Source organism: Myotis myotis, unplaced genomic scaffold (genome assembly GCF_014108235.1).
Source record: "Myotis myotis isolate mMyoMyo1 unplaced genomic scaffold, mMyoMyo1.p scaffold_m19_p_10, whole genome shotgun sequence".
Taxonomy (NCBI): Eukaryota; Metazoa; Chordata; class Mammalia; order Chiroptera; family Vespertilionidae; genus Myotis; species Myotis myotis.
In genome coordinates this window covers 76,109,923-76,137,172 of record NW_023416314.1, presented here as the reverse complement: position 1 = coordinate 76,137,172, position 27,250 = coordinate 76,109,923, and the positions used below count along the sequence as shown (strand labels likewise).

The 27,250-nt window shown below is 54.7% G+C and overlaps 1 protein-coding gene and 1 pseudogene across 1 annotated transcript; both read left to right on the top strand.

Moving 5' to 3' along the window:
- FADD (Fas associated via death domain) lies at positions 1 to 5,476 on the top strand. The gene is made up of 2 exons (XM_036326338.1): positions 1 to 473; positions 2,595 to 5,476. Exons 1-2 carry the CDS (start codon positions 188 to 190, stop codon positions 2,948 to 2,950), a joined length of 642 nt encoding a protein of 213 aa, XP_036182231.1. The 5' UTR covers positions 1 to 187; the 3' UTR covers positions 2,951 to 5,476.
- A 21,230-nt stretch (positions 5,477 to 26,706) lies between these two features.
- On the top strand, positions 26,707 to 27,249 carry LOC118665176 (annotated as a pseudogene).
- Position 27,250: the final 1 nt, after the last annotated feature.

Sequence of the window (27,250 nt, the reverse complement as noted above, 5' to 3'; positions counted from 1 at the left end):
AAACCCGGAGGAGGCCCTGGGTGGACTTCCGGTGTCGGGATCGAAGCTCGGGGTTTGTGAAGAGGGACCCCCAGCGGCGGCGCAGGCCGGCGGGCGGGCGGCGGGCCGAGGCCGGGGGTGGCGGGCCGGAGCGGGGGACGCGCGCGGCGGGCCAGGTTCGGGCCGCGCCCGCCCGGTGGCCGCCGCCATGGATCGGTTCCTGGTGCTGCTGCACTCGGTGTCCACCGGCCTGACGAGCGGCGAGCTGACCGAGCTCAAGTTCCTGTGCCAAGGCCGCATCAGCAAGAGGAAGCTGGAGCGCGTGCAGAGCGGCGTGGACCTCTTCTCCGTGCTGCTCGAGCAGAACGAGCTGGACGGCGAGCACACCGAGCTGCTGCGCGAGCTGCTCGTGCCCCTGCGGCGCCAAGACCTGCTGCGGCTCCTGGACGACTACGAGGCGGGCGCGGCGGAGCGGGCGGCGCCGGAGGAGCAAGGTGGGCGCGGCCGGGGGCCGGGGGCCGAGCCAGTCTGCCCAGCAGGCCGCGTTGCGGGTCTGCCGGGCGTCTGACCGTTGCCAGGTTCGAGTTTGCGTGGGTTTCCCCTAAACCCCCCTGGAACACCGGTGACACGTGGGAGAACCAAACCTCAGAACCGTGAGCTCGCCCTGGGCTGCAGGGCCTGGACACCCGCCCCCCAAGTTCAGTGTTTGTGGTGCAGAGCCCGGGTCCGCACCAAATAAGAGAAAATACTCGGAAGGAAAAGGCGTTGCTGACCTCCTCCGGGTGGGAGAGGGTCGCGGGAGCCTGTGCTGCCGCCCGCACTGGCCTTCTGCTGGGAGTAAGCGCCCAGCTGTGCCCGCCGCCTTCGGGGAATAGTGACAGTAACAGTAGACGGGTTTATGGCTGCCCTTACTGTTCTCTGCACATTACGTATTCAGTTTCACAATAACCCCGTTTGTTAAAGACTGTTACCTACCGTTATTCTTCCTCTTCTACAGGCGAGAGGACTGTGGCCCAGAGGGATATTCAGTGACTTGCCTAGCCAATAATTAACGGAGGGAGGGTTGAGGCCAGGCAGTATGGCCTGGGGGGGGGGGGGGGAATTAGGCACTAAACTGCCCCCCTGGTCAAGTCCATTCTGCAGTGGCTCCTGCCCGGCTAGCAGACACCCCCTCCGCAGCCCGCACCTGTGGCTTGCGCATAGTCTACAACCCAAGGGCAGGAAGTGCTTGGGGGGCACCCCTCAGGGCTTCAGGCTGTGGCCTGAAATGGGTTATTCTGTCTCTGAACCCAAAAAGGATATTAAGAGTCACTCCATAAGCACTGGTGCTTCTTATTGGTGGCAGGCTGACAGCACAGCTCTGTCTAAGTGTAGACAGATTTATACATATGTACACGTGCACACACAGTGCTAGACAGACAATCCGGGACATGGGAAAAGTGTATCTTCAAGTATTTTCTGGGGGGGAGGTGTGTGTGTGTGTGTGTGTGTGTGTGTGATGTACGTTGGAGGGAAGTGCACCAGGAGGTGAAGAGCAAGTGTGAGGGTTGACAAGGGTGATTCTTCGTGACTCTTCTATAGAAGATGAATTAGCCTAAAGACTCAGACTGTCAGGGTTTTGCCACCTGGCTCTGCCCTGGTCTGGCTGTCCGGCCTCAGGAGGCTGACTGGCCTTCTCTGTGCTCGGTGTCCTCGTCTGTACAAATGGCCATAGAGTCTCTGGTCTGTCGCTGGAGATGGAATTTGCAGGAACATTTTGTCCTCTCGCCTCTCTCCACATTCCAGAATAGCCTGTGGTCTGTAGTCCCCGGCTGGTTGGTCTCAGCAGTAGCGCCAGCACTTGAGGACATGGTAGCCAGGGACTGAAGACTGGTGGTCAGTCTGGGGCTGCCATACAAATCCCCACCGACTCGGTGGCTTAAAGCAGCAGAGCTTGCTTCTCTCGCAGGAGGCAGCCAGAGTCCAGAGCCAAGGTGTCTCGGGACTGTGCTCCCTCCGCAGGCTTTGGGGGTGGTCCTTCCTGCCTCGTCCTGCTCCTGGGGCTCCAGACGGCCACGACACTTGAGTGTCTGCCCCCATGGTTACATGGCCTCCTCTGTGTATGTCCTATCAGGACACATCACTGGATATAGGGCCACCTGCATAATCCAGGATGGCCTCATCTCGAGATCCTCAACTTACATCTGCAAAGACCCTTTTCTAACTAAGTTAACGTTCGTGGTTCCAGGGAATTGACACGGATATATCCTTTTAGAGGCCATGGTTCGGGATGGGTTAGGGGAGTAGCCCCATTTCCTTCCTTCCAGCAACTCCCAGCCCTTTCTTCAGTGTCCCCTGTCCAAACAGATAGTTCCACCACAGCCCGTCCCAGCCACCAAGTCTTCAGCAGGCCACACCTCCGTGTCTTGGGGTGGCATTGGCTGGGGTGGGATTAGAAGTCACTGCTGGGCTTTCTGTGACCTCCAGCCCCTCTGCTGCCAGGTGACTTCAGCTTTGCAAGAGGACCTCTGGTGTACCCAGCACTTGGGTCAGCACAGAGAAGTCCATTGGGGTATCTGTCTCCTAAGCAGCTGCCCCAAACCTCTGGTCAATCATTTTGTTCTTTCTTTCCCTAGACCTTTACGCAGCATTTGACATCATATGCGATCACGTGGGGAAGGACTGGAGAAGACTGGCTCGTCAGCTTAAAGTGTCTGACAGCAAGATCGATGCCATCGAGGTGAAGTATCCCCGGAACCTGACAGAGCAGGTGCGGGAGTCACTGAGAGTCTGGAGGAGCACCACACGGGAGCGAGCGGCCGTGCCCCGCCTTGTGGAGGCGCTCAGGGCCTGCCGGCTCAACCTGGTGGCAGACCTCATCGAGGAGCACCAGCAGGCCCGGGACCTCCAGCGCGAGAACGAGAGCGGAAGCAGCACTGTGTCCCTCATGTCATGGGACGTGGACGCACCCAGCACGAGAGCCTCCTCCTGACCCCGCGGCTCTTCTCCAGGGACCCCTCCACCGAGCTTGACCAGGGCTTCCGTGCGCCTGCGCTGTGAAGACCTCACAGTGAGCCAGGACAAGCGACCTCAGCGCTCACTCGCACAGCCACAGGCATCTCGGCCAGAGCGCTGACTTAGCACACACTGTGTGCCAGGTGGAGCTTCGGGCCTGGTACCCATACATCCATTCATTCTTCTTGATCACCCTGTGAAAGGGAGTCTGGCCTCCATTAAGTGAGTTCCTACAGAGGGATTTTGGAACCATATCCAGCACATAAAAGGAATCTAGCCCTGGTTGTTACCTCACGATTCTCAGGGGAGGGAGGGAGCTCAGAGTTAAGGCACTGGAGGGAACTGGGGTTGGTGCCAGCAGAGCTGGGATTGGAGGCAGTGCACCAGCTCAGAGCCCACTCTGCTCGTGAGGCTGTCCGTGAGGACCGCGTGTTCGGGCAGCGCGTGGGCGAGAAGCACCCCTGCTCCAGGCCCTGCCCCTGCCCCTGAGGGAGCTGCCTCCTCCGAGGTGGTGCCTGTTCGGGGCTCAGAAGTAAAGTGATCTCACAGTCAGCTCTATACTCAGTCCCTAGAAGCACTATGATTCCTGTGAATCCAGTTACTATTGTATCAAAATCACTGTCCTTCTGGTAACAGAATTGGCAAGGGACTGGGATCTGTAATTTTAGAAAGCAATCTTCCTGTTTCTACAGTAATTGTACTAAGCAAATGCCTTTATAGCAAAAATCTCCCTATTACAGATAATTTTCCATTTCTATCGATTTTATGTCACATATTCTCAAGAGTCCCGTCTCAGCCGATCATGGTCTCCCTCGCAGCCCATCCTGGGCTCAGCCTGAGTGGCCGCATTTCCTCACAGTTGCCCCACCTCTGAATAGGGGAGCCTTCGCTGCTTGGGCCCTGCCTACCTCCAGGAGGCACCCGGGAGCCAAGTGGTGTCCCTAGTCTGGGCCTCCAGCTGCCACCTGGGAACAGCCACATGTGATGGGATGTCATGCGTGTGCCTCCCCCTGAGGACCTAGCCATGCCCCCACTCAGTATGGACCCGGCCCTTGAGCCCCCACACCTTCAGCAGATACTTCCTGTGCCAGGAGCTGGGGCGCAGCAGCACACAGGACAGCATGGCCCTACTCCGTTCACCCCGAAAGCCTGCCCGGAACACGGGCGTTAACCAGCACATCACAGGTCTGGGTGCTGCCAAGGAGCTGAGCTGGTTTCTGTCCCGTACGGTGTGGTCCGGCCCCGTGTTAGCGCTACACACCCCCACCCACCAGCAGCACCCTCTTGAAGCCCCAGGCCAGCCCAGTTCTGTGGACAGCAGACGTCCTCACCATCAGCAAATGTGAGTGGCTTCCCAAATGGGTAGCTTTGGGAATTGAGTTTTCTCAGCAGTGTGTCCATATTTCTTGCCCAGAGATAGGTTTTAGAGGTTCTGCCATTCCTATGGTTTGTGGTGTCCACTGCTGAAATGGGGACGTGTGGAGCAGCTGGCAGCATCCTCCCCCACATCCTCCCTCTCCCACATGCTATAAGAACCCCAGCCCTCCCATCATGCCAGGTGCTCCGATAGAGGCTTTGATGGGCGTGGTTGCTGTACCCGAAATTTCCCATTGCCCGGTAGAGAGACACAGGCTCAGTCCTCAGCTTGCTCCCGTGGCCCATCACCCAGTGCCAGTGCAGTGAGGCACTGACATCCCAGGACTCCTGTCCCTGTGGTGAGGGAGGAGCCCTAGCCTTGGGGCAGCCTCACCTCATCCTCTGCGTGATCTAATCTCACTCAAACAAAGCTTGGGTCTTGAGTTGTAAAACTCAGCAAAGGTGATGGGTGACAAAATGCCTCCAACTGATGCTGCTGGGCCCAGGGGGTCCTAGCCCTGGGCTGCTGTGTGCCACCAGGTCAGAGCCGGAGGGTGGGGTGAAGATGAGGCTTCCAGCCAGATAGAAGCGTGCACGTGGTCGGGAGGCTTCCAAGGGACTGCCACCGAGCCTGGCGTGAGACTGGGTCGAACAGGACACGCAGCCTGTCCTTGAGATGCACAGTGTCCCCAGTTTTGTAAAACAAGGAAACATAAACCATACACACAGCTTGTACAAAGCACAGATGGGCACAGAGGTGAAATGCACACAGCAAGCATCTGAGAACGGTTATTTGCTGATGACAGGGTTACTGTACTTGTGTTTTCCGCATTTTCTTTGATGTGTGGAGTAACCTGGACTATTTGGTGGGGTGTTCTGCCCCTGGAGAGCATGTGGCTGAGTCTGACACAGATGGTGAAGGCTGCTTCCGCGGAACGTTCTGGGCCTTTCCATAGCCTCTCCTGGGACAGACAGGGTTGATGTCTGATCAGAGCCGTGGCCTTGACAGGGTCAGTTCCACCACCCAAAGGAAGGAGCTGCTACAATTTTTGGACAAGGAGTTCTCATAGCAACCCATGTGCCTTATTTTTTGCAATCATGACATCGTATGTTTCTAATAAAGGTGTGTAGACAAGTCAACTCGAAAGCTGAAGTTAAGGGCATGTTTTGCTCTCTTCACCCTTTTCCCCCAGAAAAAGAGAGGCCTGTGTGTTTCCCAGATTTCAGGCCAATCAAGGGGAACTGGATCAAGCGTCTCCTGGAACAAAGTGTCAGTGCCTGGTCTGCCCACCCCTCCTGAGTGCTCTGGCTTCACACCCTCTCACCTCTTCACACCACAGCCAGTCCTGCCCTGGACACACACAGGGCTCTCTCTGTCAGTCACCCCGCCTCCAGGGTCACCAGCCACTGGTGGGAGGCCCTCGTTCATCCTGTTTCCTCCCCACTCACTGGCCTCCGTCCTCACTGCATCTTCCCAGCACTTGCTGAGGTTGCAGGTTGCAAACTCATATGCCTGTTCAGTCTCGCTCAGCCTCCAGGCATTGACTGCTCTTGACCATTCCCCATGAAATGCTCCTGGTTTCCTCTTGCCGCTGCCCACTCCTGCACACCCTCTCCCAGCACCAGTTTACAGCCTTGGCCTCACCTGTCCCAGCTCCCTGGTTCCTCCCAGTCTTTTCCTAAAACACCAAACCCATACTGTTTGCTGCCAGGGGTAACACCTGTTGTCATGCAAGAGGTATTCACAGGTTCTGGGGGTTAGGACTTGGGCACCTGGGCGGGTAGGCATTTTGCCAGCCACAAAACTCAAGCTCAGCATCTTCCCCATCCCCTCCCCCCCTCCCCATTCCTGGCCAGTGCCTAAGGTGCAGAACTGGGACTCCTCCTGCCTGGGGCTACCTCTAGACCAGACTGCCTCACAGATTCTCCTGCTGCCTCCCAATGAGCCTCACCCCCTCTAGAAAACACAGGCTCTTCTCCTTCCTGCCCTTCCCTCCCCTTCTAACCCACCCCCCATCTGCAGAGCTCTCAATGTATTCTTTCTATTTTAACATTTTTTATTGATCTTGAGAAAGAAACATCAATGTGAGAAAGGAACGTCAAGTATCTGCCTCCAGCGTGCCCCCACCCCCCCCCCACCCCCGCGCACAGGGGATCAAGCCCCCAACCTGGGTATTTGCCCTGACCAGGAATGGAACCAACAGCCCTTCAGTGCACAGGATGACGCCCAACCATCTGAGCCACACTGGCCAGGGCCCAGAATGTATTATTAGAGCCACAAGCTCTCTACACATTTTTTTGTTTTGTGTTTTTATTTCCATGATAACTCTTCTGAGTCATCTCTCGGACCGCTTTCTAACCACAGGGTTGCTGTGTGCATCGTGTCTGGAACTGGACAGGCAAGCATGCTGGGGTCGCATGTGCTCATGAGAAAATGCCCAGTCCCCCTCCGTCTGCGGATACAAAGGCAGAACTTGTCTCTCACAGGGAAAATTTGCAATGGAAATCCAGTTTCATCAAAGAAGCCCTCAGTTTTGAGTCTGTCTAAATTAAGACACTGGCCAGAGACACACGTGTATGCCCCCCACATTGCCACCAAGGCACAGAGGCTGACTCAGTGGGTGAGGGGGGTCCTCATTGAGTGAGAGCCACGTGATGTGTGGGCGCAGATCTCCTGGTTGGGTTGAATGAAAAGCCATCGGCCATTTGTGTCACCCCAGATACCAGGGGTGCAAGGCCTCCCCCTCTCCCAAGCCTGCCCGATGACCGTGTAGACACGAGGTGACAGCTTTGTCCCACCAAACCTCACGTGCTGCTTCGTGGGACAGCTGTTGGGAGACGACAGTTTGGGGCATGGAGGGTGGCCATGACTGCACAGCACTGTGAGCGTGCTCAGTGACGTTTAAACATGGTTGAAAGGGGCACATTTTGTGTCTATTTTACAGCAATTAAGAAGTCATTCTTCACATTAAATTAACCATTTAATTACGCTATTCGTCTACATTGTGTCCGTTTTGTAGGCAACCCTCTAACTTGTCATTGTATTGATGTTCTGTAGTTTCTGAGAGCTGGAAGCAGAAGCCTCCGTCTGGCCTTCTGTTTGTATGGATCGCAGTAACATCGTCACAAGCAAAGCCTTGCTCATCACTGAGTCTGGGTCAGTGTCAGTGCTTCCCGGGGGGTCCCGGCTGGAGGAACCGGCTCCCAGGATGCCCAGGTCCCCCAGGATCAACGCTAGTCAGCAGCATCGTGATGCCAGGAGCGGTGCCCAGCAGGCTGCCCAAGCCATTCTGACAGCAGCTTTGCCCAACCCCACTACCTGTCCTAGGCTCCTCCTGCCCCTGTCCCGCCCCACCAGGCTCAGCTCCCTGAGCTCCACAACCTACAGCTTCCTTTTCACTGCTGCTCCCAGCGCCACCCAGCCGCTTTGCAGGTAAGGCTTACTGTGGGTCTGCTGAGCGGATGAATAAGTGAACTGCATCTGTAAAAGGCCAGCCCAGGTGTCCCCGGGGGTCCAGAGTCTCCTGCAGGCAAGAAATTGTGTCATTGGAGGGTTTCAGATTCCCAAGGCGCTTTGCCTTTGCTGGGCTTGGGGCTGGTCAGGCTCTGAGATTCCTGCTGGGGTGGGTGCAGGCAGGCCATCACCCACTGATTCCCAGTGCCCCGGCCAGCACTCCCCGTGATGACCAAGACCCGGAATTTGCCCTTCACACCACGCAGGTCCAGCCAGGGACCTCGGGAGCTGCCCTCCCCCCAGCCAGGATGGATGCCACTTGCCCATACTCAGGAGCATACCTTTGCTCTGGATCCATCCACCCACCCACCCATCTATTCATCCACCAATGCATTCATCCAGTAGATTCTTAGCAAAGGGCTCAGCCTGGGACTGCCCACTTCACCTCCCTCTAGCTGGGTGACCCCACAGTGAAGCCCCACCTCCCCAACCTCCATTGCTCACCTGATAGGACCCTCCCTCTCCCAGGGCTGCTGAGACGAGGTGTGGTGATTGACTGTACATTGTAAAGGTCACTAAATGTCATTATCTTAATTATTCCTGAGTGACTGCATGTTTTAAATGACTTCTTTTACAGCTTGCTGGTATAAACTCTTGGATCACATGTTTATTTCCAGAGATCTTCACGGGCCCTGGGTAACATCCAGGAAGTCAACCCCTGCACCTCGCTCTGAGGAGCATTTGATCCAGGCCTGGCCGGCAAGCCCTTACTTATCAAGATTTTTACATATAAAATGAATGGATGGATGAATGGGTGTGTGGATGGATAGACAAATGGGAATGGGACTCCTGTCATCTGGCCCCACTGATGGTGTTTGCAACCCAGACCACAAACCAAAGACTATGGGAAGAAGTCAATGTACATGGATCGAGGAGACTGGAGACTAACTCATCTTTGTCAGCACAGACCAAAATTCAAGTCGCCAAAAAGATGTGGGGGACCGTGTAGAGGTAATGGATAACAATAAGGCAGAGCTAACAGAGACCCAGCGAACCCCACCCCCGGGGGCATGGCATCCCCAGGAGGCTGGCTCTGGAGCAGCCTGGCCAGGTCGAAGCCCAGCTCCACTACTTAGCAGCTGTGTGCCGTTGGGCAAATGAACTCATCTACAAAGTGGGTGGTCCCAGCACCTCCTCCTAGGACCCCGGGAGGATTCTGTGACTTGCTCACAGAGCAGAGGGAAGTACACAACTAAGGACGCACCAGCCCCTTGTTCCAGGGCTGTGGCAGTCCAGCGACCTCGGTGTAGCCATCAGCAGAGCCGAGTGACAAACATCACTGAGTGGCTAATCAGCTTGCTCTGCTCATGTGACACATGCCTAAGAAATGCCTGCCCAGAGCCCTCACCTCCCAGGGCAACGGCACCCTCTGCCTCCCTGCAGCACAGGGATGACCCAAAGCCAGGACCCGGGCAGGGCTCGGGGACCCCATTGCACAGGCGGGAGCAGCACAGCAGAGGTCTCGTGGTGGCTTGGGTGGCAGTTCCAGCTGGAAGGTTCCCTGGGGCGCTTGCCCTCTTGAAGCCCGAGAGTGGTCTGCTGTCCTTTAGCAACTCGCTTTGCTGCGTCAACCACTCCAGCCTTTGTTGTGCAAGCTGGAACTCCATGAGTTTGATTTTGTCCCAGGAGTAAGGGGCAGCTCTGAAGACGTGCCAGCAGGGGGCAAGGTAATCAGATTTGCTGCTCTGGCTGCAGGGAACAGAGGAGGGAAAGGGGAGTGGGTTCAAGGCTACTGGAATGGGCCAGGCGACGGGGGAGGGGGGTGGCGATGGAGGGGGCTGGGATAGTGTGCGGTGGTGGAGGGAGAGCAGGAACGAATTCCAGGGTATATTTGTGGCCTGGCATACATGTGGGGCAATGGGGCAAGAGAGAGGGGGTGGTGCCGAGCGGTTCAGGGCAGGAGGTGGTGTCCTGAGAAGGAGGCCCAGTGGCTGGGGGTGGTGGTGGGGGGGACAGCCCACAAAGGGATGCTGGGTTCAGAGGACGCTGAATGGGAGGGGCCCTCAGGACTTCCACCGAAGGGGGCCCCTGGACAAGGAGGTGAATCACGGGGCTGGAGTAAGAGCTTCGAGACTGTAGGTGCCTGCTGATCAGGAGAGGAGAGGGGGAGCACCTATCCCCAAGAAATAAAGAATCTTCTGGAAATGTGTTCAAATTGCCCAAGCCCATTCATTCATTCGCTCATTCTTCAGGACCACCCTGCCCGGACCCCCACCCCCACGGAGTCTGATTCAGTCCTACACAGAGTCCTGAAGTGGCCCCAGCACCGCAGGGGGCAGGATGACCGGATTCCTTACCAACGTGAGGTACACTAACTGCCTGGGCTCTAACCTGGCCTTCCCCTCAGGATGGGCTGAGGCTGGCTTTGATCTGGATGGAGCCCAGGCCTGTCAGGGGGAGCATGGGCTGTGGGGGGAGGGGTCTAGCAGCTCCAGAGACTCCCAGTGGTCTTGTGGGGTTCCGGCCCCCAGGGGACAACGCCCCCCCATTGCCAACCCGAAGCTCAGGGAACAGAGAAGGCAGGGGGTGTTCTGGGCCAATCCAGTGCGTAGAGCTGAGCCCTAGGCTGAAAGCTGGCCCTCCTCCAGGCTGGAAATGATGTAAGTGGTGGATTTGGGGTTTTGGTTTCCGTTTTGTTTTCTGGTTAATCTGAGAGGCTCTGTCATCCAATTTGTAAAACAAAGGGGGTTGGGATTCACCTTCCTTTCTCCCTGTTTGGGCTTGGGGGGGGGGGGATGTGAGGAGTGACCTTGGGCCACCTCTGACACCCACTGAGTCACCGCAGCTGGGTGCCTTCTAACTGCACACCCAGTGCTGCCAGCCCAAGGAATGTGGGCACTCACTGCTCACTGATGGAACCCCTGCATTTCCTATGAGTAAAGTTGGGGGTGCCCCGCCTTTCCCAGGGCTGCGGTGGGACAAAGCCAGGGCAGAACTTGAAACACCAAGGAAGGTAGTTGCTGACTTATTACCATCATGGGATAGTAACTGCCTTAGGCAATGGGGAGGAAGGACAGGACTGGAATGAATGCAGGGTGATACGTGATGTTCAGGAGTTCCAGGTATAACAGGAGAGACAGGAAAACAATGACAAGAGAAGAAACCAGAGTCCTGAGAGCTGAGTAATCTGTCAGATCACAGGTGGGGCAAGGACACCTAACTGTGTTTCGGAGAAGGGGCCTTTTGAGTTGGGTTTCATAGGATAAGTAGGAGTTCAGCAGATGGCGAGCAGTTCAAGCACAGAAAACAACAAGTGCAAAGGCCAGGAGGCATGAAAGAAGAGAGCTTGTTCGGGAGGCAGGGAGCAGATTAGTGGGGCTGGTTCGAGGCAGGTTCAGGAGAGTGTTCTCAGCCTGAAGGGAAAGGAAAGGCCTGGATTTTATCTTCTAGACAACATGTTTTAAGCAGGACAAGGACATGACTAAATGTGTGGTTCATTTTATTAGAGATTCAGTGAATGTGCTTGCTCATCGGAAAATGAGAAAAACCAAACAACTAGATTCCTAGGGGTGGTACTTTAACTTTTGGAGTTTGGTGATTGGGTGGGGGGGCGGGGGGAGGGAGGCTCACAGTAGGAGGCGGAGGGTGAAGTCCGCAGACTGACAGAGCTGGCCTGCCCTGCAGCACCTTCCAGCTCCCAGACTGGCCCAGATGGAGGGGGCGGCGGGGGGGGGGGGGGGGGGGGAGAAGTTCATCCCAGCCCACATGCTGTCCTGGGCTCCCACGGAAGGTTGGCCCAGTCACCACAGCCAGGCAGTCACCAGCAGCATGCGTGGCCAGGCGTCTGCCCAGCGCGGAGCAACCCCTAACATAACACTAAAATAAGGCTGTGTGCACTCCAGAAATACTCCGCTGAAAGCAGGGCGGGCGCTGGAAATAACCGCGAGGGCTGGCTTCCCGCCCAGAGCAGTCAGGGAGGAGCCCAGGGAGCCACACTTCCGGTCCCCACACCCTTTTATTTTGGGAAAATGGAGTGTTCCCCACCAGGAGCTGCGGGCCAGGGGAAGGGGTGGCATGGTTCCCCGAGACTCCTGCTTGCTAGAGAATGTTTGCACACAGAGGCAGGAGGATGGCCCCCCCATTCATTCTCTCATTCATTCATTCGCTCATTCTTCAGGACCACCCTGCCCGGGCCAGGCACGGTTCTGGGCACCAGGGCTCCAGTTTGGGAAGCTTCGGACCCTGTGTGGATCTGCTCTGCTGTTCACACGCCCGAGACCATCGGGAGCAGCTTCCTCTTGCTGTCCAATGGGGACAGAGGCGACCGGTTTGCTGCGCTGTGTGGGTGCAGCGAGACAATGCAGACAGCGTCAGCACTGCCAGGATGTGAGCCCTCGCCCCATGCACTGCCCTGGTCAGTGCTTTGTCCACATACTTGTTCAGGATGGCCTGTGGGCTTGGCTTAGTAGACCCCTCCATCCTCTCAGCAGCCTCTGACCTAGAGACCTCTGACCTATCCCATCTTAACTTCTTTCTTATTCTTAAACCCCATGGCAGCCCCACCCACCCCCATTCCTGCCCCCAAAGCAAACAAACAGATGCTGATGCCCACAGGTCCCCCCTCGCCAGGCCTGGTTAGCTTTCCTGGTTATCCAGACCTGCGCTCCTCCCAGCTCCAGGGCCTGGCTCAGACCGTTCTGCCCCTCTTCTGGGCTCCTGCCTCTGATCTGTCCTGCTCCAGGCCGCTGTCCACAGGGGCCTGAGATATCCTAAAAATGAAACTTGACCCTGATCCATCTGGCCCTTCGATTATCTTTTGTGTTTCTGTATTCACAGCATGCTTCCTGAACTTCACTGAGCTCCAGGCCAACCAGGGGCCACCTGTTCCTTTATTTACTTAGCTTTTTCTTTAAAGCGACACTCTTTCCTCACTTGAAATTAAAATAAAATAAAAAACCTCGATGTCTCCATCAGGAGAGAAAAGCGGGGCGTGGCAGACTCGCTCGTTTCCCCAGGACCTGTTCACACCTTCTTGCTTTCCCTGAGAGCCCTGATTTTTAGATGAGTGGATGGCTGCCCAGAATCCAGGCTGCTTCCCAACCTCCCTTGCAGCCGGGCGTGGCCATTTGAGAAGAAGTGCCATTTGGAACTTCCTAGAAGTATCCTTAAAGGGCGGGAGCTGTGCACGTCAGCATCTCCTTCCTTCCTCTGGCTGGAACGCAAGCCTGGTGGCTGGAGCACCGGCAGGTATCTTGGACCACGAGGGGTAAAGCAGCAAGGAGGACGGAGCCTGGATCGCGGAGCCTCCACCAGCCTGCCTTCGGTGAAAGACATGCTCTCTCATTGAAGCCATGGTGATTTGGGGGTTTCAGACACTTACCACCAACCTACTACAAACTGAAAGAAAGGATTACTTGGGAGTCGGTAGAAGGTGACCGTAACAATGACTGCGGTGAAAAAATAATATTCAGAAACCATTGACAGATTCAGCTGCCCTTCAAGGCTCTGGACCACAGGGCTGCTCTTGTCTTTAAAACAAACAGAAAACTTCGTCATTCGCCTGAATAACCAGGATCCTGAATTTCAGTTTGCTCAGGATTGATGGGTAACTGAAAGGGGAACAGCTTTCTCACCATGTGACTCGGTGCTATCTGGTGCCAAGTCCCTTACCTCACCGCTACCTAGAGTCCTCTGGCGGGGCACACCCGCACGCAGGCAGCCCCCGGAGCACCGCCTCCGCTGGCCTGGAAGCACCTCCATTCCTGTCCCCAGGCCCTGCGCTCAGCCAAGAGAGCGGCCCAGTGGATCATGTTCTTTCCATGAGGCAGGCGGCGGTGAGGACGGGCAGGTGGGAGCAGGGTAGACATCCAGGCGGAGGCTTTGAGAGTGGGTCTGGCTTGGTTCTGTGTGGCACACTGTCTTCACCCCAACCTGCAACATCGGCTTTCTCGTCTTGTCCTGGCCTCCTGCCTTCCAAGCTCCAAAAAGATGACATCTACCCTTTTCCTGTGCCTGGCCGGTCACTGCCGCCGCCTCAGCTGGATCTCAAGGCCTTGATGCCAACTCCAGCCTCACCGAATTTCCTGACACAATCCTCCTCTCTGTCCCCAGGACGTGCCATGCCTTTCCTGCCTCTGAGCCTTTGTCTACACGCCCCCCCACCTTTCAGCTCAGGCGTGCCCTCCGCACCCCACTCCTCCTCCTCGGCGGAGAGGGCTGGTCTGCAGTGAGAGGAACCTGCTTGCACACCGTGACGTGGCTGACGGTGAGACGCTGGGCAAGCTCCCACCCTCTCTGAGCTGCTGTTTCTTCACATGTTAAATATTCAAGTCAGTGCGTTTTATTGAGCTCCTACTGTGCCTACAACAGTCTGGGTCTCTGCAGTGGGAAAATGTACATCTTGCTGCACCCTTTAAATGCCGTGTCAAGCAAGTGTTACTTATTTAAATTTTTATTAAAGTATTAATTACCAATGAAACAAGACTTAGGCAAGGGGACGATAGCTCACACCAAGGGCTACCATGAGGATGCAGAGAGGTGACACAAATAAAGTGCCAGGTCTGGGACCCAGCAAAGAGGGAAAGCTCTTTAAGTTGCAGCTGTCACCACAATGCTGTCCTCTCAACTCCTCTAATAAGCCTCCTTCAATTAAACCTGACCCCCACCTCCTCATGGCACCTTTGTTTGCACTATATCATCCATCCACCCACCTATTCATCATCCATCCATCATCCACCCATTCATCTATCAAGCCATCCATCATCTATCCATCCACCGATCTGTCTATTCATCATCCATCCATCCATTAATCCATTCTTCTACACACCCATCCATCCTTTCATCAACCATCCATCCATCCATCCATCCATCCATTTGTCTATCCAACCACACACCCATTCATCCATCCATTCATTTATCTATTCATCCATCCATCCATACATCCAGCTCCAACAGAGTCATCCATTCATCATTTATTGCATGCCCATGATGTGCCAGGTCCTCTGCCAGGTGGGTAGGAGATAATGACAATACACTCCCAGCCCTTCCTCTCATGGAGATAACTGTCAGGTGGGGGAGAGATGCCATCAGAAGGAGTTGACTGTACAGCATCGAGCTTTAATAGATATGTAGGGTAAATGTGCTCCATAGAGCACATGGGGCAGGCACAGGACTTGCAGAAAAGAGGCATCTCAGTTGAGACCTGCAGGTAGAGCAGCCAGGTGACGACGGGAGAGGGGGTGAAAAGGGAAGTGGGAGGAGCGCAGGTGGGGTGTTGAACTTGAGGTTAAGAGTAGTGTGGCCTGGAGAGGTAGCAGAGGACTGTAGGCCGAGGAAGGAATCTGAACTTTGACCCAAGCACAGGCTTAGAGGGCTTCAGGCAGGCGGGGCAGGACAAGGGTCTGGTTTTGGGGGAGAAGTCTGGCTGCTATGTGGACGAGTTGGAGTGAGCAGTGATGTGCAGGGAAGGCTGGAGCAGAGGTGACCCCAGCAAGAGTGCAGGGTGGCAGTCTGGGGCAGAGCACAAGCCCTGGGGTCGGAGAATAGGCTGAGATCAAAAGAATCCACCCCCAACTTTTTATTATTAAGACTTCACCATGCCCTGGCCAGTGTGGCTCAGTTGGTTGGGCATCGTCCTATGCACCATGAGGTCGCTGGTCCGAGTCCTGGTCAGGGTACATGCTTGGATTGCAGGCTCAATCCCCAGTAGGGGGTGTGCAGGAGACAGCCAATCAATGTTTCTCTTTCATCATTGTTTCTATCTCTCTCCCTCTCTCTTCCTCTCTTCCCAAAATCAATAAAAACATAATCTGAGTGGCCAGATTATTATGACCAGCCAGATTATTATGACCACCCCATCAGTACTTCGTTGGGCCACCTTTTGCCTTCAATACTGCGGCGATTCTTCTTGGCATTGACTCCACGAGGTGTTGAAAGGTGATGCGAGGAATCTGACACCATGCCTGATGAATAGCACTATCCAGTTCTGTGAGGTTTGATGGCTGTGGACCCAGCAGCCTGATGGCTCTTTTTTTTTTTGTTTATGGCTCTTTTAACTTCATCCCACAAATGCTCAATTGGATTGAGATCTGGTGATTGTGGGGGCCACCTAAGCAAGGTAAAGTCTCCCTCATGTTCTTGGAACCACTCCCGCACAATACGAGCACCGTGGCATGGCCCATTGGCTTGTTGGAAGAAGCCATCTCCATTGGGATACGCCATCAACATGATAGGATGAACTTGATCAGCAACGATACTTAGGTATGTTGTGCTATTTAGAGGTTTATAATGATCTGGCCCTCTAGCAACTTGAGCATGAAATTATAGCTAATTTGCCTACAAACGTCAGGTGGTCATAATAATCTGGCCACTCACTATATATATATATATATATATATATATATATATATATATATATATATATATATATATGTTTTAAACAGACCTTGCTATATAAACATATGGTATGGCCATCTTTTTTTAAAAAAGAGGCATTGTTTGTTTGTTTTTATATCTTTTTTTATTTCAGAGTGGAAGGGGGAGAGAGAGAGAGAGAGAGAGAGAAACATCAATGATGAGAGAGAATCATTGATCAGCTGCCTCCTGCACACCCCCTACTGGTGATCAAGCCGCAACCCTGGCATATGCCCTTGACCAGCACTGAACCTGGGGCCCTTCAGTCTGCAGGCCTACATTCTACCCACTGAGCCAAACCAGCTAGGGCAAAACATATATTTTTTTTAAAAGCCTGCGCCATGCTCAGAAGGTTGATGAACATTGTGTCCACCTGGAGTCAAGCGTCCCTAACACGCTTTCCCTTTGTTTTCTCTCACCAGATGGGCAGCAGGACAGGTAGAGTTCTCTCTTCTGAACCATCTGAAAGTGAGTCGCAGACACGAGGACGCTTCGTCCCTGCGTCCTCAGCTGCACCCCTGGGATAGGACTGTTTGCTCCATCACGAGACCAGTGTCACTCGGAAGTCCAGCAGGAGTGCCGGTGCTGCCGGCCTGCATTCAGGTTCGCGTGATTCCAGGAACGCCTTCTACTGTTGGGCCCTGTTTGTTTTGAAAGTCCCATCAAGCTTGCAGAGTTGCGTTTGGTTATGTCTGCTTGTCTCCAAGAACAGTTCAGGGCCGGTGAGTCACTGGGTGGTGGGTGAGAGGCAGGGAGGGGTCTGGGTGACGGGCAGGCTCTGGCCTGGGCAGCCAGCGGTGCATCCCGGAGCTGGGGGTGCCGGAGTGGGAACAGAGCTCATGGGAGGCGTTATCTGGCAGGCAGGTGGGGAAGCAGGTGTGAGCTTCAGGAGACAGGTCGTGATGGGATACAGATGGGGGGCTGTGTGAGTGTCCTGGGCAGCCATAACAAAGGACTGCAAGCTGGGAGCCTTAACACAACAGAACTTATGCTCTCAGAGTCCTGGAGACGGAAGTCCTAAGTCAGGGTGACCCAGGGCCGTGCTCTCCCAAAGGTTTAGGGGAGAATCCTTCCAGCCTCTTCCAGCTGCTGGCGGTTTTCGGTTTTCGGAACCCGTCGTGTTCTTAGCTGCGGCTGCCTCTCTGAGATCTCTGCCCGTCGTGGCACGTGGCTCCCACCCCTGTGTCCTCCCAGGGTCTCTTATAAGGACACGAGTCACTGGGCTTAGGGCCTGCCCTCTTCCGGGGTGGCCTCACCTTAACTTACCTTGTCACATCTGCAAAGGCCTACTTCCAAATAAGCTCGCATTCTGAGGTTCCAGGTGGACATGGATTTGGGGGGACCCGGTTCAACGCAGTCCAGGGCCGTCAGCTTCTAGACCAGCCGTGGACAAACTACGGCCCATTTGAAATTAATAAAACTAAAAAAAAAAAAGACCGTACCCTTTTATGTAATGATGTTTACTTTGAATTTATATTAGTTCACACAAACACTCCACCCATGCTTTTGTTCCGGCCCTCCGGTCCAGTTTAAGAACCCATTGTGGCCCTCGAGTCAAAAAGTCTGCCCACCCCTGTTCTAGACAGTCATTGGGACCTCAGGAAAGGAAGAGCCTGCGCAGGAAGTACAGACGGAGGAGAGGAGGGCGCGGGACGGGCCCTCGGGAGTCACGGTGGGGTGAGGAGTCCTAAAAAGGAACTGGGGGTTGGTCACCGCTGGGAGTGCAGAGGGCATGGGGTCAGCAGGGTCAAGTGCTGTGACAGCAAGTAAACGGGGAGCTGAGCTGGCCTCTGGCTGCGGGAAGGGGCAGATTCGGGGCTGCTTGGGGAAAACCCAGACTGCCAGGATTTGGTTTATAAACTTCACAAGCGGCCAGGGCCTAAATGGTCCTCTTCAGATGTTAGCTTTGCTGGTGCTGTCACTTCTCTTCATAGGACCAGAAGCCCCTCAGGGTTCGGGACACACCCCTGATTTTGTTCCCCGTGACACTACCAGCCCCCAGGACAGTGCCCACGTGTCACAGACACTCGGTGCGCATGTGAAGTGAACAGTGACCGGGGCCTGACCTCCTGGCCCAGGTAGGGTGTTTGATCTGTCCCAGGTCCCCGGCGTTGGAAAAGAGGCACCTGTTCACCTCACTGCTGATCCCCTTCACTCTGCATCCCCACAGCGAGGCCGCACATATAAGACGCTGGTGGTCTGGCCATGGAGACACGGCGCCTCGCAGAGCACATGGCATTGGACTGACCGCTACCCCTTGTCATCCAATGTGCTGGAATGTCATTGGCTGCTTTCAGGGGGGACTGTGGAAACCGTCTTGGCCAGGCCTGTGGACCTGCTCTGGGGGCTCCTTGGGCCTGGGAGAGGACAGGACAGGACAGGGGCCTGAGCACCCGGGGTCGGAAGGGCAGGTGCAGGTCCAGACCGAGGGTGGCTGCGCTGGCTCTGTGTCCTCCGGCATTGAGCCCTCCGCCTTCAGACTTTGGCCCTGTCCTCAGCCGGCTTCTCTTCCCCTCCCCACCTCCTGTCTGACAGGCTTTGTTCAGAGAAAACTCTGGCACTCTCTGGCTCACCAGCCAGCGGTGAGGTGTCTGGTTCGTTTTGTTTTGTTTTTTCAGTGTTTATTGGAGGCCTCTGTAATCTTTCTCACCAGCACTGAAGCTTGTTATCCCCAGGCAGGTTGCTGCCTGGCCCGTGGTGGGAGCCGCAGCGTTCTGCCCTCTCCCACACTGCCCTGGGGCTGGCTGGCACCCCTGGGTGGGAGGAGCCTGCTGCGGACCGTGGGAAAAGGGGGCCCCTCCGCTTCCTCAGGGTGCCCCAGAGAAGGCTGGTAGGGAGGAACCCCCTTCTCCCTCTTGCAGAGTTTTCCTTCCCTCCGGCAGAGCCAATCTGAGCTTCCCCCCAGATCTCTGGGAAGAGGGAGCGAGGGCGGTCAAGTTTTCTTGTCCTGCCTCATCTCTCCACCTGGACCTTCTTCCCTCACTCTCCTCACCCGACAGAATCTCATTCCCTCTGTCCTTCCTTCAGTGTTGCTTCTTCCAGGAAGCCTGCCCTGCTCTCCCTGGGCCTGAGGGGGCACCTGCCCACCCTGTTACCGGCACCTGGCCTCCCAGAACATGGTGGGCTTGAAGGAGCTGAAACTGGAGTCTGGCAATCTGCCTCCTTCCCTCCCAGGGCCAAGCTTATTGCCTTCCTGCCTGAGGCTCCTGGCTTCTCCCTTCCCCATGGGAACCAAGGCCAGTGAGGAGCAGGGGAGCAGGGCACGGAGCAGAGCTCCGAGCTCCCCTGCAGGGGGAGGGGGAGGGGGAAGCCTGGTCAGGTGACCTCCCGGAAGAGGTGACTTTATGGCGTGAGAACTCAGTGACTGAGAGACGTCAACCAGGTGACGAGCCAGGCCAGAGTGATCTGGGCAGGAGGGGCAGCTAGTGCAACGGCCCTGGGGCAGGAACCAGCTTGGCAGGTTCGAGGCCACAAGGAAGGCCAGTAGGCGTGGAGCTGAGTGAGCCGTGGATTTTGTTCCAAGTGTGTCGGACGCCAGGGAAGAATGTGAGCTGTGGACGGGCTTTCCCAGCGGCAGGGCCTCTCCTGTGCTGAGGTGGGGGGACGGGTCCCACAGCCGCCCGGCCCCAGCCGCCTCCGCCATCCTGCAGATGCTGGCCAGGACTTGGAACCGTAACCAGAAAGCACAGTGAGGAAGAAGGGTCCTGTGGGCGGGCCGCAGCACACCCTCACCTTCTGTGTCCAGAGTCGTCATTGTGGTGAGAAAGAGCCTCTCAGCCACCAGCAGGGATGCAGACAGGAGTGCAGCGAGCATTCTGGGCTTTGGGCAAAAGCAGTGTGGCCGGCCCTCTGGATTCAGGTATTCGCCAGAAGGTGTAAGAGAAATTGTAAACAGGTTAAGTTAAAAGACAAAAAGAGCCAGTCTTTTCCTCTCTCATTGAAAGGCTCTGAGTGGCCACAGAGACCAGCTACGGGTCTGGATGCCATCTCCCTGCTGGGGTCCCACCCTGAAGACCGACAAGGCATGCCCACCTCAGCCAGGCACTGCCAACGGTCCCCTTCTATAAGGTGGCACTGTGACCTACCCCTGTGTGACCAGTGAGGCTCAGAGACCTACCGGAGCCACAATCCAGAGCATGCAGAACATGACTCCCAAGTCCTGTGCCCTTTAGAAAACCTTTTACTATGAAATAGTTCATTCATACAAAAGAACAGAAGTGAAAATAGTAATAAGATAACATGGACACCCCATACCACTGCCCGCCTAAGAAATACAACACGCCAAGACCAATCACCCCTCCTGTTGCTCCTGATCCACCACCCCCCCCAACACCGCCCCACAGGGACCCCAAGTCTCACCTTCATCTTCCTCTCCTTGTGTGCCTCCCGCTTCATGCCAGCTGCGCTGTGGTCTTAGCAAGTACTAATGTGGGGGGTGTTTCATGTATAAATACATAAAGATGCGTAGGTTAGAGAGGAGTAGTTTCCTGTCACAGACACACTGGATCCTTACAGGGGTGGGGAACGTCCAGCCTGCGGGCCATATAAGGCCCGGGAATCATTTGGTCTGGCCCTGCCAAGGCATTAGGGGTGAATTACTTAACTGTTTGGCCAAATATAGCAGGCTAAATTTTAAGTTGATGATTTTGTATGGCCCTCGAATGATGTTACAGATATCTAAATGGCCCTGGGTAGAATAAAGGTTCCCCTCCCTTGGTTTAAAACAACAGAAATAGATTCTCTCGCAGTCCTGGAGGCCAGACGTCCGAAATCAAGGCGTGGGCAAGCTGCCTCTCTCCAGCTTCTGTCTTCACATGGCTTCCTGTGTGTGTGCATCCTCTCCTCTTTTTATAGGGACACAAACTAAGGCCCCCTAAATCCAGGAGCTCTCATCTTGACACCCTTAATTTGATCCCGTCTGTAAAGTCCCTAAATACGATGCATTTGCAGGTCCTGGGGGTCAGGACACAGACATGTCTTTTGGGGACCACTTCTACCCACTGCAGAGAGGACAGTGCTCAAAAGTTACCACATGGGCAGATGCTGCTGCCCCGAAGCCGCCCGTGACCAGCCCTGGGGAACCCCACCGTGTTCTTCGACATCGCCGTCGACGGCGAGCGCTTGGGCCACATCTCCTTCGAGCTGTTTGCAGACAAAGTTCGAAAGACAGCAGAAAACTTCCGTGCTCTGAGCACTGGGGAGAAGGGATTTGGTTATAAAAGTTCCTGCTTTCGCAGAATTATTCCAGGATTTATGTGTCAGGATGGTGACTTCACACGCCATAATGGCACAGGCGGCAAGTCCATCTATGGGGAGAAATTTGAGGACGAGAACTTCATCCTGGCGTCTGTCCATGGCAAACACTGGACCTAACGCAAACAGTCCCCAGTTTCTCATCTGCGCTGCCAAGCCTGAGTGGGTGGGTGGCAAGCACGTGGTCTTCGCCAGGTGACAGAAGGCCTGGATATAGTGACAGCCATGGAGCGCTCTGGGTCCAGGAATGGCTAGACCAGCAAGAAGATCACCATTGCTGACTGTGGGCAACTCTAATAAATTTGACTTGTGTTTTATCTTAACCACCAGACCATTCCTTCTGTAGCTCAGGAGAGCACCCATTCACCCCGATTTGCTTGGAATGTTCTATAATCTTTGTGCTCTTGCCAGTTTATTGGGTTCCATAATTTCCCTACCCCTTCCCAGTCTAGCTGGATTGCAGAGTTAAGTTTATGATTATGAAATAAAAACTAAACAGTTGTCTGTCAAGGAAAAAAAAAGTTACCACATGATCAGGATGCTCGATCTATAAGTTTAGGGCCCCCTGGGTCGCCCGCCCTCATGAGCGACACAGTAACTATCCAGACCAGGAAGTTCATGACCAACCTCAGGAGAAGCAAATCCTTCTCCCTGGGAAGGGAACAGTACCTAGGACAGAAATTCGGGAAAAACTAGCTAAATGTACAAGACCAAGCAGACGTCAACTTTGTGTCTAGATTCAGGACCCATTTTGGTGGTGGCCAGGCTTTGGCGTGGTTTATGAATCCTGGGATTACACAGAGATATGAACCCCAGCACAGACTCGCAAGATATGTCCATGTGAGAAGACGACGACCTCAGGAACACAGAGGATGGAACGCAGGAGTCAGGCCTGCGGAGGCCGGTGTCGGGGCAGCAGACGGGAGAGGGGGAGCGAACTGTGCAGTGACTTCATCCTACCTACGGTGATCGGCAGTTTCCACGACAGCATTAATAAACCAGGAGCTTACAAGTTTAGGCCCCTACAGGCCGGGGACGTTTCTGTCATTGCCTCTCCCCTCTGCTCAGTGTGATGGAGGAGAAGGGGCCTCGTGTGGCTGCCAGAAGCTTCCTCGGGAGCCTGCACAGGTGCGTTAGCATGTGGCCACATACCTGCCATCCAGACCCGCTGTGGGCCGCCACCCCGCCCCTCCCGCCAGATCAGCCTCGTCCAGTGCATGCTGTTGGCTGCTGTCAGGTTCTCCTCGCCCACCCTTTCCTCTGGGGCACGCCTCACCTTGTGATTAAAGAATGACAAGTAATTACTTGTTTAAGGCCTATCTCCTCCCAGGATCCTGCCTGTCCTGTTTCTTCTTTCCTGTCGGCCTCCAGAGATCACTGTGGGCTGAAAGAATGAGGTCCCGCCAGGAAGGTCTGGACCCTCTTGGCCTGGTCCAGAGCCCGCGGGGTGGGCTGGGTGGCAGGGAGGTGCCCAGCTGGGCTAGGAGGAGGGAATCGCTCCAAGGGGACTGGCTGGGTGGGGCCTTTCCTATGGCAGCTGAGAGCATCGTGCGAACACTGTCGCTGTCCCTGGCTTGCCACCTTGACTGGGCGCCAGGAGGCTCTGTGGTGATGACCGAGCACCTGCTCCGTGAGGGAGATCAAGACAGCGAGCCAGGGACAGACTGCTCCCTGGCCCTCCGCCACACCTGCTGGGACCTGCTCCGTGTGCAGACCTGGGGAAGGGCTGGTCCACAGTGCAGGGGATCCACACTCCAACTTCCCACGGTGGAAACTCCCGGGATTCCCACAGAGATCGGGCACGTTCTCCTTCTGCCTGATGTAAAAAGGCCAAACTCTTAAGTGCTGGGGACTAAATGGACAGGCCCCTCCATGAGCTGCGAGGCTCCGCATGTGGCTCCCAGCCTGTGCCACCCAGAGCCGGGATGCGGAGCCTGCCTGGCTCCGCTTTGGGGTCAGTTCTGCCACAGCCAGGGGTTTCTTCTGTGTCTGGTCAGAGCCCCTCTGGCTCGGTGTTGGCTGATTGCTTGATGTGACCTTACAGGGGTTAAAACTCCTTGAGGGCCAGTAAATGTCTGGCTTAAGCCGCCATCTGTGGGACTTAGTTACAGCTGTCCAAGCAGGTTAATACGCCAAGCCACTCCCCTGGCCCTGCCTCGGCCTCTTGGCTTCATCGGGGCCATCGAGGCTGCTGCCACCTGCCTGGCTCAAGGGAAGCGTCATTCACAGCTCATTATTTCCCAGATTTTAAACGCCCACCCCCACCCCTGCTGCCCATGAAACAGGCCTCATTTCTCCTCTTTCCTTCTGAGTCACAGCCAGCTGGTTCTGAGAAGGCTGGGCTGCAGGGAACAGGGACAATGTGCTCATCAGTCCCAGCCAAGCCGTGAGCCGTCATTCGTCCTCCAGGGCCAGGAGAAGGTGTGGCAAGAGTGGGTGCCAGGCAGTGGGCAGTGGGAGCCCAGGGGGGATGATGAGGAGGGTGGGTGGGGCTCTGGCCGGTTTGGCTCAGTGGATAGAGCGCCGGCCTGCAGACCGAAGGCTCCTGGGTTTGATTCTGGTCAAGGGGACTTACCTCGGTTGCAGGCTCCTCCCCAGCCCGGGCTCTGGTAGGGGCTTGTGCAGGAGGTAACCAATCGATGTGTTTCTCTCACATCAATATTTCTCTCTGCTTTCCCTCTCTCTTCCACTCTCTCTAAAAATAATCAATGGAAAAATAACCTCTGGTGAGGATTAAAAAAAGGAGGGTGGATGAGGCAGTGGGCAGCGCCGTGGGGCATGGCAGCTCAGGCTGCCAAGGCTCCGTTTGTGGGAGATACGGACGCCTCCTATGCAAGGACATTTTTTTTCATATTTAATCCCACCCCACTATTGTGTCCTAAACTCCTCATGAGTGCCCTGTCCTAAGCATCGGTGTGAAAGTCTATAAAGCACAAGAAAGCCACCAGTTCCCAGTTCCTCACTGAACACAATGGATACACACAATCAGAGGAAGACAGGATAAGGGCATCTGCTGCCAGCTACACACAAAGAAGGTTGTCACCAATGCACAGCCCTACCGATGCAGGGGGGTTGGCGGGGGGAGGAAGAAACGACTCTAGGTAGCCTGCAGGCATGGCAGTGGGAAATAGAATTTGAAAATGGAGATTTGAGAATTGACTCCCAGCTCAAGTGTTTTCAGATTCGTTTTTAAAACAAGTCTCTTGGGCCCTGGCCAGGAAGCTCAGTTGGTTAGAGCATCATCCTAATACGCCAAGATTGCGGGTTCGATCCTTGGTCAGGGCACATATATGAATCAACCAAGGAATGCATGAATGGATGGAACAACAAATCAATGTGTGCATGTTTCTCTCTCTCCCTTCTCTCTAAAAAATATCAATTAAAAAAATGTTAAAAAATAAATAAAGCCATTCTCTTGGTGAGGTAAAAAGTATTCTGTGAGCCCTGCCAGTCCAGCTTAGTCGAGTCCATCATCACACCTTGGACATGGAAATGTGGCAGGAAGTTAACGCTGAGGGGAGACCAGTGGTGTGTCTGCACCACGGCAGCCAGGGACACTGAGGGCGGCAGCAATGGGCTGCACTGTCCCCCCAGGCCATATGTTGGAGTCCTGACCTCTAGGACCTCAGAATGTGACTGTATCTGGAGATGGGGTCTTTAAAGAGGTGATTAAGGTAGAAGGAGGTCCCTGGGGTGGTCCTAATCCAATGTGACTGGTATCCTTATTAAAAGAGGAGATCAGGGCACAGATACACACAGAGGGACACCCACGTGGGGACACAGGGAGGAGACGGCTGTCTGCACCTGGATCCCTGACCCCCAGCCTCCAGGACGGGGACAGTAAATGTCTGGTTTAAGCCGCCGTCTGTGGGACGTAGTTACAGCGGCCTGAGCAGATCAGCACACATTCCAATCTCAAACAAAGTTTTCCAGCTTTTCCCTTTTTTAAAAAAAAACACAGAATGATAAAACTTTAATTCCAACTAACTTGGTCTTAGCAGTGAGGATGGACAACCAGCCACTCCCAGCCAAAAAGCCAAGTGCTGGTAAGAAACCTCAGCTCCAGTGGCTGCATCGGTTCACCGACCCTGAGTGCAGCCGCCTGCCTGCCTCCCTCTGTGTCTCCCCAGCAGCTCCCTTCCTTTCCCAGATGGCAGGAGGGGCAGCAGGCAGGAGGAGCTCATGGCCACTGTAACCCCAACTCTGCTTCTCCCTGTGGGGGTCCAGTTGATGGAGCCCATATAAAGAGTCGTCCCTGGCCGCGGAACACACTGTTTCCAAACCAGATGCAAATCTTTGCTTATCCGTCCGTCTGCTTCTCTGCCTAGACAACCAGCTCTCACATCTCGAATTATGGAGGTATTTTGAGTGCCTGGCCCGGTGCCTGGCTTAAAGTGGCTCAACATGACAATGTCTGCGGAATAGATGAATGACATGGATAAAAATGTTCTTCGTATACATGCTGAAAAATTCCAACATCTAACAGTTGTCATATCCTCTGTGAACGTTCAAGTGATTTTAAGGACGTGTCAGGAAGAAAGAAATAGACCTTCCTGGTGGTACTGCCATGGCCTGGGTGCCAAGATTGATCAACTGAAGGTACTCAAACAAAACACCCATTGACGGCCCCACTTAGCAAGCCCGGCGTGGGGGCGGGTGCTGGCTGGCACCGCTGCACAGCACGACCTGCGTCCTCAGTAAGCCAGCAGCCACGGGATCCAAGTTCCTCACAGATATGAATCTTTAAAACTTGGGAACGAGAAATCAGAATACCCCACACCCTAATTATTCGGTGTTCTTGAGAACACTGTATTTGCATGCTTTCAAATATTAAAAATTACCCTATCTGATCCTCTCAATCTTTTGTTTCATGACAAATATTCCAGAGCTAAAAACATTTCTTTTTGTGTTGGTCAGATTTTTAGGAACATGTCAGTAGGAGTTGGGCAATAGGAATACACCAAAAAGGCTGCAGGTTCAATTCCCAGCCAGGGCACATAGAAGAAGCAGTGAATGCATAAATAAGTAGAACAACAAATTGATGTTTCCCTCTCTTTCTCTCTCTCAAAAAAAAAAAAAATCAAAAATATATTTTAAAAACCTGTAGTCCCACGTGAACATCATACCCTGGAGGGCCCTGCTGCCACCGATCTTGGAAAGGGAATGAGGGTCTAAGCCAGCCGTGGGCAAACTACAGCCCGCGGGCCGGATCCGGCCCGTTTGAAATGAATAAAACTAAAAAAAAAAAAAAAAAAAGACCGTACCCTTTTATGTAATGATGTTTACTTTGAATTTATATTAGTTCACACAAACACTCCATCCATGCTTTTGTTCCGGCCCTCCGGTCCAGTTTAAGAACCCATTGTGGCCCTCGGGTCAAAAAGTTGGCCCACCCCTGGCTCTGAGCAAATGGTCTGCGGTCTGGCCGGCAGCGGGAAGCTGGAGGAGTTGAAGTAGGAGATCCTGGCGCAGACATCCCAGCTACTGGGACAGCAGAGCTGCATTGCGTGGGCGTGCTCAGCGGACACACGGAAATGGTTGCATTCTTGCGGCACCTTGGGGTGCCAGTGCGTGATGAGCGTGATGCCGGTCGGTCTCCGCTTCATATTGCTGCTTCCACTGGCTGGGATAATGAGACTGCAAAAGCCCTTCTGGGAAGAGGTGCTCAAGTGAATGCTGCCCATCAAAATGGCTGTACTCCCCCACACCATGCAGCTGTTGCCCGAAGGCGGGGCTGATCCAGATGCTAAGGACCAGGTGAGGCTATAGCAATGCACCGGGCGGCACCCAGGGTAACCTGAA

Excerpts from the sequence above, each read along its gene's own strand:
- FADD (XM_036326338.1), top strand. The coding sequence starts at position 188 with ATGGATCGGTTCCTGGTGCTGCTGCACTCGGTGTCCACCGGCCTGACG. Across the intron at positions 474-2,594 it reads GGCGGCGCCGGAGGAGCAAG|ACCTTTACGCAGCATTTGAC; the intron begins GTGGGCGCGGCC and ends TTCTTTCCCTAG.